The following is a 13,812-nucleotide window of genomic DNA, read 5'->3' on the forward strand; positions in this document are numbered from 1 at the left end:
ACACCAGATTGGTGAGTCCACTCCCACTTGATATTCCTCACCAAATATTTCGTACTGTTTTACCGTGGTTACCCATCTTTGACTACCGATCCAGCATGCTAAGCCATATATTGGGAGATTGTCCTGCTTCAAGGGCGGCCATGGCATGTTTTATGATCACATTATGAGCCTGTTGACTGGTTTTGAGGTGTTGGTACATGTAGAATAGAATTAACACAAGCATACCCAAGCTTATTAGTGTGGGACTTAAGAGTCCCCCAAATTTGGTGCCAAATTGTGTTAGTTTATCTAATGCTCCTGTGATAAGTTCTCCTGGTTTGACTTCCACCTTAGTGGCATTTATGGTGAGGATTTGTTGTCGAAACCTTGTTACTAGCTCTTTGAATCTATCTGTCCATTGTTGTGCAATCTGTGAAGATAAATGTCTAGAGAAGTTCTCATTAGAAGTCACAAAAAGGAAAGGGAGATCTAGGCACACAGGAGTATATGAAAAAAACAATTGTTTCACTCTCTCTACATATTTCAGTATTAACTCCGTTAACCTTTTGATCAGTACACTTTCCTTTACTTATAGACCCTCCTTTTACAAAAGCCAGGGGGCTTATATCCATATATACCTTAGGCCCGCATAAGGACCAGATGGATAAGGGTTTGAAATTACCTTTATATTCCAAATTTTCTATAAAATCTTCTGTGCTTTGAGATGTAATATATATTTGATTAGGTAAATACCAAGGTCCAAAAGCCAGATTACTGGAGACCTTTTTATCAGGTCCTAGGTGCTGACAAGCTTCCCATAAAGGAGGCCAAGCAATAGGCTTTTTGAAGGACTGGCGATAGCCATACCAATGGATATGAAAATCAGTCTTATTACTAATAGCTTTGGGCATGTAACCGGTGACATTTGTATTCGAGATGTTTTCTTTATTTAAGGTAATACCTGCCAAAGTACGATTAATCAATTGTACATAGGGTGTGCCATTGCTAAAGGTGAGGCATAATATATACTTTAGTGATAAATTTAGGGTAAATTTGGAGTTCAATGGTGGTGTGTACCTAAGGGTAGCTTGCCCAGTGGATTCATTAGTGGAAAAGAACTGAGGAAAGACTGCACCACCTTGAGAGACTGGAACTAGTCAAGGCAATACCTTGAATATTGTCCAGAACTGTTCACCCTGGATGAAACTCATCACCATCATCAGTAGCGGCAGGATACTCAGAGAGCTTGGCTGCATCTTGATGAACCATCTTAACTGTTTGGACTAGCCTTTCTGGAATCCAAATTGGCGTTTTTTTCTTCCTGTGGAAATACACACACATGCCCTCTTCCCCAAATCAAGACTGGGGAAGGTCCTTTCCATTCTCCTGATACAATATCTTTCCATAAAACTTATGGCTTTATGTCAGTGTCAACTGCAGCATGTCGATCCGCTGCTGATTTTCCTGATTTATCCAAATTTTAAAAATTTTAGGTAAAAAGGGCTATGAGTCCAGCCAATTCTAATTTGGAAATCACCTGAGCGATGCAATCACTATCAGCAAGAAGATCTGTTGCTCCTTAAACTCTACAAGGGCTGTGACAGCTGCTTCCATTTCCATCAATTGAGTCGATTTTGAGCTGTAATCTGAATGATAGTATCTTGGTGAGTAACTACTGCAGCAATACCATTAGAATAAACATTCAGGGCCTTAGGAATAGGTTGTTTTTTATAGGTAGAAAGGATTATGACAAGGAACCTTCTGAATTCATGATTTGACATTGTTCCCCTCTAAAGTTCCGTACATTTATGGGCCCTGTGCTACATTTTTTAAATGATTTTGTAACATCTTGCCCTCAACATCAGTAACTAATCTGCACTCGTTAGCCCAATGTTTCTTTTTTTACATCTTGGACATACTCCAGGCATTTTTTGTGTGTACTATGACCTGGGATTGGACAATCCCTTTTAAAATGTCCTGGCTGTCCACATGAAAAACACCTTTTGGGTTTGGACCCCATAGCTTGAGTTACTCCTTGAGTCACAGCAGCTGCTAATACTTGGCCCTGTATAGCTGACTCATTAATATCTCTGCATATTTTTAAATAAGTATTGAGATCCTTATTTTTCCATGGCTTAATTGCTTCCCTGCACCATTACCTTGTTACCTTGTTCATATGCTAACTGTTTTATTAAAGGCATTGCTTGTTCTGAATCCCCAAACACTCTGCCTGCTGTTTGTAACAGACGATCTACAAACTCTGCATATGGTTCATTTGAGCCCTGTATAACTTTGGATAATTGCCCTTGCAAGTCCCCATGACCTTATAATGTTTTCCAAGCTCTAACTGCGGTGGTAGCTATCTGAAGATAGACCGCTGGATCATACGTAATTTGTTGCTGTTGTTCAGCGTATAGTCCTTGTCCCAGTAACATATCTAGGTTTCATTGATGGAAACCTGCAGCTGCATTTCTACAAGCCGTTTCTGCACAGAGCTCTTGATTGGTTACTTTCCACATTAGATATTGTCCACCATGCAAAACTGCTCGACACATACTCGCCCAATCACTAGGAGTCAGATTAAGTGTTGTGATGGATTCCACCATACTCACGGTAAACAGAGCATGGGGCCCATAAGTAGTGACTGCCTCTTTAAGATTTTTTACTGTTTTAAATTCTAGGGTCTGATGAAATTGCTGCCCCTGATTGTCTGCCAAGACTGGGCAGGACAGTCTTAATGGGCCTTCCACAGGGTCCCAGTGATCCCCAATCTGTTTATCACTTGGGACTCCACTACAACATGGCTGACAAGAGTGCTTACAAAATGTTGGGTCTTCCCACCTTTTATCATAAGGGGGTGCTGAGGGGGTAATTATCTCACGGTCTCTCCTGCCCTCCAGCAACTCTGCAATGTTAACTCACTTATTCTCTAGCTCCTCCTCAGATCTTTCTTCCTGTTTTTGGCTACTCCAGCTAACTTCCTCTTTAATCTCTTCTAGCACTTCTTCTCCTTCTTGTAATACATTTTTTATGCCTCCTTTTTGAATTATCCATTCAGACTGATTTCATGATATTTCTGAACCCATCTTTTGATGCTAAATAAGTTTGATACAGGACGAAAAAAGACCACACTAACAGTAGTATGAACACATAAACAACACAAAATACACGCACTCCGGAGCTCATTTACTATCCTATTTATTTTTGTATTTCACTACCTGGCCAGCTATCCTGAGCACCTAACTGCCTTAGAGACAGGGGCTGCAGCTTACCTCGCTACTTACCATTTGGGTTCTCGGGAAGGGAGACGAATGCAGAGTTTCCCATACAGGCCACCACTTGACGCCGTCCAGCAGAGTCAGTTTGGTGCGGGAGATAAATGGGTGGTGAGACTCTTGAATTTGAAGGAGTTTGTTGATGATTCAGGAACCCGGCAACACCAGCGCTTGAGGAGAGCTGGCTTATATTCTCTCCAGGAGGCGGAGGGTAGGGCCACCACTAGTTAAGTGAAGATCAGGCGAGGAGCTAGCTGTCCAATCATGGTAAAGGTCAAAACTAGCAGGCACAAGCAGGAGCACTCGGGAACACATGTACACGCGTTGTGTGCATGGACTTATTTGAATAAGGCCAATGATAAAGCACCTGGGTGTGTTTATGTTAACCGACTTCCTCACTGCTAATGTGATCAAAATAACTTCTGGCTGGCTGCCAGTCGCCATCTTGGCATAGTCCGTATGGCATAGCCCCCAACAAATACCCACAGCACTTTAGACCTAGGAGGCAGTATTCACAGGCTTTAAAAAGAGTCTTCAATTGATTCACAGGCTTTAAAAAAAAGTCTTCAAATGAGGTATGTTGTGACAAATTCAGAATCCCTTCCATCCTATGTGATAACCAAACTTATCCTTCAAAAGTAGAACCTAATGCAATCTGGAAAGTAGTACATTTTGTAACTAACACATTACTGAATACTATTAGCTATAAATTTCTATAGTGTCTGGGGCTGTATTCTGAACCTACATTTTCCTGAATAAACATCACTCTATCATTTTCACTTTGACATTTAGGACCAAAAGATTAATGGAAATCATACTGAAAACCAATCAACTATTCAGATGAAACTTCTGGCAAATGAATCATGTGATTTCATTGGCTTTGTTTTTCCTCTCTCACAAAGGAAGTCAGACCATGTCCCAAACAGAGTCTAACTCAGAGAAGGAGGTTCTCATGAGGATTCTCCCTTCACTTTCCAAACAACTCTAACCTTCCAACTGTAATGAGATTCAAGTGACAGAAGAGATGGGGAAACAAGAGAGGATTCCTGTCCAGACACATGTTCTGTGGCTCCCACCTTTGCCTCGGGACACAGAGGTGTCTGCTTGGGAGTATGGCTTTTGCCACCCACTTCACCCATCCACAAATCAGGATACCAAAAATCTTCCAGATACCCCAGGCAGAGATCTGAAACATCTTAAATTATATCCAAATCCACTGTCTATTCTTCAGTGTATAAGTGGACTTTACATAGACTAAGGTTTTACAGAAGTTATATAAAGTTAAATGATAGAACCAAACTGAAAATCATTATGTAGTGTCTGGAGAGTTAAAGGTTTCCTGAGTGAACAATGTTTGGTGAACATAGAGGTAGGATGGCACTTTTGACCCTTTCTCTGGGTTATTTTACATACCCACACTGATAACTCCAACAGAGATGCAGAATGAAAAGTGAATTGCACAATAAGAGGTGAAATACACAAATATTTCATTGTGTAATTCATTACCTTTCTATCTCCTCTTCCTCTTGTGATGCCTATAATATGTGTATCTCATTCAGAAAATACATATAATTATTATTGAGGATCTTTTTTATGGCATTCTTCAGAAACAAACACATAACTTTAACATCTACACAAGTTGTATTTATTGTCATTAACCATTTCAAGTTGCTTAGTGTTTAAGACACTATCTTTGTGAGAAAATTCTGAAAGAGAAATGAAACAGAGTGCAAGAGTTCAGAGTCTGATAGAAAAGTGTTCTCACAAAGTTTGACAGTTGTCAGAGTGTAGCTTTCAGAATATTTGTACGCAGTTTGCTTAATACAATAATAAAATCTGAGGAATTTACAATCTCAAAATAAAAGGGAAAAAAAAGGGAACATCTCAGAGGTTTAGGAAATGAGGTTATATGTGACATTGCCATTTTTCTTCTCTGCCCTTAGGAAGCCATGAATGCATCAGGAGCCAACATGGTGACTGAATTCATACTCCTGAGTTTTTCCTGCTCCAGAGAGACCCAGGCCCTCCTCTTCATCCTGTTCCTTGTGTCCTACATCCTGACACTGATGGGAAATGGGGCCATTGTCTGTGCGGTGAAGCTGGACCATAAGCTCCACACCCCTATGTACCTCCTGCTAGCCAACTTCTCATTCCTGGAAATCTGTTACATCAACACCACTGTCCCAAATATGTTACGAAACTTCCTGTCTGAGACCAAAACCATCTCTTTCACAGCCTGCTTCCTGCAGTTCTACTTCTTCTTCTCCTTGGGCACCAACGAGACCTTCCTATTGCCCCTTATGGCTTTTGACCGATACTTGGCCATCTGTCGGCCTCTGCACTATCCCACCATCATGAACAATCGTCTCTGCACAGTCTTGGTGGTCCTCTGCTGGGTGACAGCCTTCCTCTGCTATCCAGTGCCTATCTATTTTATCACTCAACTCCCCTTTTGTGGTCCCAATACCATTGACCACTTTGTCTGTGACCCGGGCCCTCTTCTGGCCCTGTCCTGTGTTCCTGCCCCTGGAATTGAGCTTTCTTGTTCCTTGTTGAGTTCAATCATTATCTTCATCCTCGCATCCTACACCCTGGTCCTCAGAGCAGTGTTTCATGTCCCCTCAACTGCTGGAAGACACAAGGCTTTCTCCACCTGTGGGTCTCACCTAGTTGTGGTGTCTCTCTTCTATGCAACACTCATGGTGATGTACATCAGTCCAAACTCTGGAAATCCAGGTGGGACACAGAAGATTGTAACCTTGATCTACTCCTCAGTGACCCCACTTATAAACCCAGTCATCTACAGTCTCCGGAACAAAGACATGAAGGCAGCCTTGAGAAAAATTAGAATACTCACAAAAATTAGTCAAAATTCATGAGAGCTCATGAGTGGATCATGTTTTCTCCCTCATTTGATTTCCCCCATTTACATCTGTGGATGACAAACGTGGCTTTATTTTTTTGCATTTAGAGACAAATTCTCAAATTCTTCAATTTCTGGCTGTGATGGACAAGAACATGCTAGTTGAAGTAGACATCACCTTCAAATGAAGATTTGGTAGAAGGTAATTTGAAATAAATGTCCCCAATGCCTCTATTTAGACTCTTTCACCCTAAGTGCCAATAACTGCTTGCCCATTTTTCTGAAATCACTCACCTAATCCTGTTCTCACACTTTTTGACCTTTTTGATGCATTCATATTTCATTCTTGCACTTAGTTTTCCTGTTCTAATATTCTGTGTTCTACTCCTAATGGAAGAGTGGAGAATTCCTTTTTGTCTCAGATGAAAGAAAATTGGTGCTTATCAGTAAATCATAACTGAGCCAAAACTTTTATTTGACCTCTAAATAACTAGCAATAATCTAAAGCACTGTCTCCCAAACCTATCTGATTCATAATTACTTCAGTACTGTCTTAAAGGATAGATTTTCAGGATTGTCTCCAAATTTCCTGAGTCAGAATCTTTGAAATAGACCCTGGAAATACTGACTTTAACTTTACTCAGTTATTTCTGATTCATCAAGACTTGTACCAGCCCAGAGACTGTTAGAGCCACCATTTTGAATAATATGTAACATAGGCAAAAAAAAAAAAATCTTTGATTAGTTGAGAGAAGTGAATAAAGATACAGTGAGCTCCACAGGTGTCTCAAACACTCATGATGGTGAGAGTAACACATTTTTTCCTAACTTGACTTTCAAGTCCTCTATTTATAACATAAGCTTTAAGTTACATTATTCTTAGTTCTTATTGCTTATGCAAAATAATTAATATACCTAGGAATAGGCTTACATTTTAAAGGAAGATTGGTATGTAGTGGATCACACCTTTGGGTTGATTTGAAATGAAGGAAAGTTGAGCAAATAACCCAGTAAAGTAAAGTAAACACAGCAAAAAAAAAAAAAAAAAAAGCAGTGTTTCTAAGATGACAAGATGAAGACAGAGACAGCAGAAGTTCATGATCTCTCCAGGAGATTTTTCCCAAATATTTGGTCAAAAATAAATTGATCAGTTGACATCTGGAGTTGATGTACCTTGTTTATTCATTCAATAAATAATCATATGCCTTGTGACATGCACTGGAATGACATCAATGTAGAAGATAAAGACCTTGCCTTTGTAAAACTCACATTCTACTGAGGGAGAGAGATTACAAGTAGATAAATGCATAACTCTGTAATTCTAGTAGTCGTACATAGTAGAAAAAGACTAAGGAAAGTATACGCATGAAAAATGTCAGGATAGGATAGCCAGCAATTTTGACAGGATGGTTATAGAAAATTCTGTAAGGAGGTGATATTTCAAAGTGAATAAGGAGGTGATATTTCAAAGTGAAGGAAGAAGCCATGCAAAGATTTCAGGGAATTAAGTTCCAAGCAAGGACAGGTGTAGTTTCCATTTTCAAAGATTAAGAAAAGGTCAGTTTGGGCAATACAGAGGGAAATGGTTTGTGAGGCTAACAAGGTAGGCAAGATCAGACAGTAGGACCTTTTGGGTCATTTTATATGAACTGTTGGGTAGTCTGATTCACTATACACTAAGAGGAAGCCTGAATGAGAATCCCACTTTTTGCTCAAACTCTCAGAAACTGGAACTAATTTATTTACATGTTTAATTTTTACATAACTCTATTTCATTATATTTTACCTCAATCTATCAAAGAGGTAGTCAACACAAGAAAAATATACAAAAAAAGAAGAGAAAATAAATTTTAAAATATAAAATGAATTTTTGCAGATTGTATGTTATGCTGTTATTAATGTCAATTCCCAAAGGTATTATAAACTCCCTTTTTCTTTTTTAATTGAATTTATTGTTTAATTGACATATAAAAGCATAAAATTACACATACTAATGGGGTGCCATGTGATACTTCCATATGTGTGAACATGTCTAATGTTTAAATCAGATTATACATAATGTATATCCTCATATCTTAATTATTTATTTATGGTAAAAATGTTTGGATTCCTTTCTTTTACCTTTCAAAATACACAGCACATCATCATTATCTGTAGTCTGTACAGATAACACAGCAATACTTACTATACAATACCCTACTGTACAATAACACAGCAGAACTTATTGCTCCTAACTGGGACTGAGTACCCTTTAATGAATCTTCCCCCCAATTTTTTCAACCCCTGCTCTCCTCAGGCTCTGGCTCCCACCACTCTATTCTGAAAGTCTATGCAATCAACTTTTAGATTCCACACATGAGTGAGATCCTGTAGTGCTGGTCTTCTCACACTTGGTGCATTTCACTTAACATGATGATCTCCACTTCTATCTAGGCTGTTGCAAATGATATCTTGTTTTTGTGGCTAAATAACATTCTATTTTGCAAATACACTACATATTCTGCCCAGGACTTCCCAGCTACATGGCTTCCCCTACTCTGATGATATATTTTCTTCTCCTTCTCTCTCACCTATCACTTTTGCTTTTGTTCTTGCTTCCATATTATTCCTGAAATAAATGCTAACTTGTATTAAAAAATATACTACATTTTCTTTATTCATAAATTGATGAATACTTAAGTTGTTTTCATTTCCTGGTTATTGTGAATAGTGCTACAATAAACAGGAGTACAGATATCTCTTTGACATACTGATTTTATTTCCTTTGAATATATACCCTGGAGGGGGATTGAAAGATAACATGGTACTTCAAGTTTTTAAGTTTTTGAGGAACCTCCATAGTGTTTTCCATAAGAGTACTAATTTACATCACCACCAATAATGTGCAAAGGTATGAACTTCTTTCACAGCTAAGTGAGAAAGGTGAAAACATTATCTTTTATACAATAATCATTAGCTATAACAAGAAAACAAATATGTTCCTCAGGAGAAACTAAATTTTTACAGGCTGCTAGTTTTAAAATATTTTATTTCATGGGAATTGATACTACATAAACAAATAGAGTGAAAGGTTGTCTTCAAAAATATTATAATGTCTTATATAGAGAGATTATATAAAAAGAGTGCAAGAGAAAGAGACACAGAGATGGAGAGAAAGAGAGTTGCTTCTTAATGGCATTCCTCCATAGAATTCAAAAAGATTGTGTAGGAGGGCAACTTATCAAGCAATACTTCCCAGATTTATCAATTATTATCCAAATATGAGTCTCTGTTGATCTTTTTAAATCCAGTAGTACAACCCAAGAATAAAATTAAAAGTTACCTACATGTTCATCCAAGTCATCATTTCAAAGTTTCATGATTAGTTAATCATGAGTTGCAGCAAGAAGCTGCCATCTATGAACCAGAAAGTGAGCCCTCCCCAGGCCCAGCATCTGCTGTCACTTACTGGATCTTAGACTTCAGAACTGTAAGCGACAAATTTTCGTTGTTTGTAAGTCACCCAGTTTATGTAACTTGTTGCAGTATCCCACATGGTCTAAAACATAGGAAGTTCTCAACTAACAATTGCAATAAAAGTTCAGGGAAAAATTTCTCTAAGAACTGGCTTTTTTGAAATTTGATGTTATTCTCCCATAAACACATCATTAGATTGTATTTCATACCTAAGTTGACACATAAAAATCTAAAAAATATGTAACATGCCCATACATCTGTAATTATATTCTAACCAACATCCATTACAGATACAAGTTCTTAGCAAACTGAGGATAAACAGATAATGTACACATTCTACAAACATGGAGTTTAACTTCTCATTCTTGTGTTGTACATGATGTGGAGTTACACTGGTCATGTGTTCATACATGAACATAGGAAAGTAATGTCCAATGGAAAGACATCATTAAGAGAATGAAAAGACAAGCCACGAACAGGGAAAAAATGTTCCAAAATTTGTTGAAGGACTTGCATCCAGAATATATAAAGAACACTCAAATATGGGTAATGAGAAAATATACCTTGTCATTGACATATGAGTAGTTAAATACATACATGTTTGTCTCCATTATATAAAAATATTAGTCAACCTTATAAAAGAAGGGAATTTTGCCACTTGCAATAATGTATTAAACTTGAAGGACACTATGATAGGTGAAATAAACCACACAAAGAAAGTAAAATACAGCCTGGTCTCTTTTATATATGGCATAAAAAATGGATGGAATACATAGAAAGACAGTAGAACAGTGGTTCCAAAGGCAATGGAGGTGCAGCAACAGAGATATGACAAAGGGTACCTACTGCAATTATCAAGGATGAATATGTCCAGAGATTCATGCATATCATGGGGGCTAATTAATAATATTTTATCATATAATGGAAATTTTTTTCTTTTTTTAATTATTTTAGTTATGATACAACACCAGGATATACCTAGACATAATCACAAAAGCATGGACCCCAACATGCTAGAATTCATTCCCAGCACTTCCCTCTCAGTCCCCTCCCTCCCTCCATTCCACTGATCCTTCTTCAATCCATTTATAGTTTACTTTTTTTTAAATTAGTGTCCTGTAAATACACCTGATGCCAGAAACCACTTCTAAGATGATAGATTTTAGGTGTTCTGGTCACACGCACAAAAAGTAACTGTGTAAGATGATGGATATGTTCCTTGGTTTGACTGTAGTTGTCATTTAACTCTGCATGTGTACATAAAAACATGTTGCACACCTTAAATATATATAAGGGGGAAAAGACAACACAGCTTAATTTTAAATGGGCAAAATATTTAAGCAGACATTCAATGGAAGATAAACATATAGCAAATAAATAAAAATAAAAACATGTTCATTATCAGTAGTCATTAGGGTAATACAAATTAAAACCACAATGAGAAATCAGTACAGACACTCTAGAATGACTAAATTAAAAGGACTGACAACATAAGTATTGGCAATAATATAAAAGGATTAGAGTTCTCATACGCTGCTGATGTAAATTTCAAATGATGCAATAACTCTGGAAAACAGTTTGGAAGTTTCTTAAAAAGTTAAGCATGCATCTACCATTTGATATAGTTATTTACACTATAAGTATACACCCTAGCTATTTACACTCCTAGCTATTTACACAAGACAAAGAAATAAAACTTAATACAAAAATTTGTACACAAAAGTTACTAGCAGTTTTATTTATAACAACTAAAAACTAGAAACAATTCAAACATACATCAGATCCCTTGACTGAGTTTGTATCCTGTGAGATTGTTTATGCTCAATAAAAGAATAACACAGCCCAGCTGTGAGTGTCAGACAAGCTGAAATACCTCTAAGGCCTCTCTGTGAATGGTGTCTGGGGCTGCTTTTTCCCCCATAAGAGTTGTAAGATTATCCTTGGCCACATGGTAAACACACTTAAATGAGTTACAGATAGTATTATTCTTTGGTTGATTAGTTAAATTAATCAAATGATTGATTTATCAATATTTCATTATACCTGTGAGAAATTTGAAGTAAGCAAAAGATACTATATTTTAACTTACACAGGAAAAAAAAGGAAATTAAGGCATGCCTCAAAGGAGGAAAATAATAAGCACGGAGCTGTCTCCTGACACTCTTTTCCTTTGAGAACCAATAAATGGATCCTCAAGGATCAGGAGAAATAGACTAACTTACTTCCTGATGGGCTCTGCTTATTAATCCTCCACCCTTCAGTCGACTAAATGAAGGATACACATCACAATAACCACTTTGTCTCTCCCCCTGGTTATGGCTAAAAAGACCATCACTGCTCTCAAAGAAAATAAAAAGGAAACTTCTGAGAGGATTCAGTTTGGGATTCTCTCTGCTGACACAGGTAACAAAATGATACCGTGTTTAGAAGAGTTAAAAAATAAAGTTCCAGAATCTAGGAGTCTTTCTGAAATTTTTGATGCATTCTATTTAGTTATACTTGATAGCAGAATGTATTTCAATTCATTGTGCACAAATGGAGTACAAATTTCCATTTCTCTGATTGTACACATGTAGAGTCACACCATTTGTTCAGTCGTACTGTACATGGGGTAATGATGTCCATCGCATTCCACCATCTTTCCCATCCCCTGCCCCCTACCCGCTTCATTCCCCTCTGCCCAATCCAAAGTGCCTCCACAGAATCTAGAGTCTTAACCCACAGTTCCCTGAATTTACTATGGTCGCAACACATACAACCAATATTTCTTAAACTCTCTTTTTCTTCTTTTTTTGTCAATGCTAGGGATTAATCCCAGGGGTGTTCTACATCTGAGCTACACCCCAGCTCCCTTTTATTTCATTTTTGGGACAGGGTCTCACTACGTTGCCCAGGCTGACCTTGTACTTGCCATCCAGCCACCCCAGGCCTCCCAGTAGCTGGGATTATAGTCATGCACCAGTGAGCCTGGTTCCTTAAACCCTTACTGGTCAGACACTGGTCAAGGTACTTCCACACACACTTTCTTTTTCAGAATCTTTATGATAGCCCCCTTTAAAAGACATAATTATGCCCTCTTTTATTAGTGCATTGCAATAACATAATATTGGGATTCATCATGCCATATTTCACACACACATAACATAATTTGATTAGATTCATACCCTGTACCTTCCCCTTCCTCTCCTCCTTCCCTGAGTCTCTTGCTCTTCTCTACTGATCGTCCTTCTCTTCATATTATTGTATTATTATCTTGATTAGTGCATTAAAATCACAAATGTAAACAGATTCAGTGTGATATATTTGTACATGGACATAATTATGCCTATTTTATACCTAAATACACAAAGCATTAACTTCCTGCGACTGGTAAAGAAAGCTCTCATCTCTAAATTCAGACTTTTCAGTTAAACACAGCTACCCAACACTTGTCCCAATCTGGACAAGGTTCCTTTCTTTTTGTAAGTATTTTCTAGAAACCAATTGCCCGGAGTCACAGACACAGTCGTCCCTTTGCTGAATCTGTGCAAACTAGCTGCGGGAGAAAACTGCATTGTCATGAGTCTTCTCTGGACTGACTGTAGATGGGACTAAAAAATTTTTTTTTTTAAATATTTTTGTTTTGTTTGCAATACTGGGGATTGAATTAGGAGACAACCATTGAGTCATACCCCCAGTCCTTTCTAAAACCTTATTTTGAGACAGGGTTTTTTTAAATTGCAGAGGCTGGGCTTAAACTTGCCATCCACCTGCTCAGTTTCCCAAATTACTGGGATTACAGGTATGTGCCATTGTGCCTGGCTAAAATAATGTTTTTAATGACTTTTGTTTAAAAAAACGATCACACTGATTTTAGAAGACTAATACTGATGCTTTTCAACTTACAATGGCGTTACACCGCAATAAACTCATTGCAAAATACTCTAAGTGGAAAATACATTTAATACACCCCAGGCTGCTGAGCCTCACAGGGCAGGCAATGCACTGTGGGGTATCTTTTGTGCACCTTCGAGAGTGTTGTTTGCTATCACTGCTCAGCATTGTGAGAAGATATCAGACCACATATTGCTAGGTTGGGGAAAGATCAAAATTCAAAAGTCAAAGCATAGTTTCTACTGAAATGCATGTCACTTTTGCATGATCACAAAACAAAAAAATCATTTAAATTGAACCACCATAAGTCAGGGACTGTCTGTATTATAAAGAAAAGCAATTGTGTTAGTTTTCTAGGGCTACCTT

At 37.8% G+C, this 13,812-nt stretch overlaps 1 protein-coding gene across 1 annotated transcript; it reads left to right on the forward strand.

The window, feature by feature from the left end:
* The first annotated feature begins 5,203 nt into the window (after window positions 1–5,203).
* On the forward strand, window positions 5,204–6,133 carry LOC124977456 (olfactory receptor 11H6-like). The gene has a single exon (XM_047541016.1). It carries the CDS (start codon window positions 5,204–5,206, stop codon window positions 6,131–6,133), a length of 930 nt encoding a protein of 309 aa, XP_047396972.1.
* The last annotated feature ends 7,679 nt before the right edge of the window (window positions 6,134–13,812 follow it).

Source organism: Sciurus carolinensis, chromosome 2 (genome assembly GCF_902686445.1).
Source record: "Sciurus carolinensis chromosome 2, mSciCar1.2, whole genome shotgun sequence".
Taxonomy (NCBI): Eukaryota; Metazoa; Chordata; class Mammalia; order Rodentia; family Sciuridae; genus Sciurus; species Sciurus carolinensis.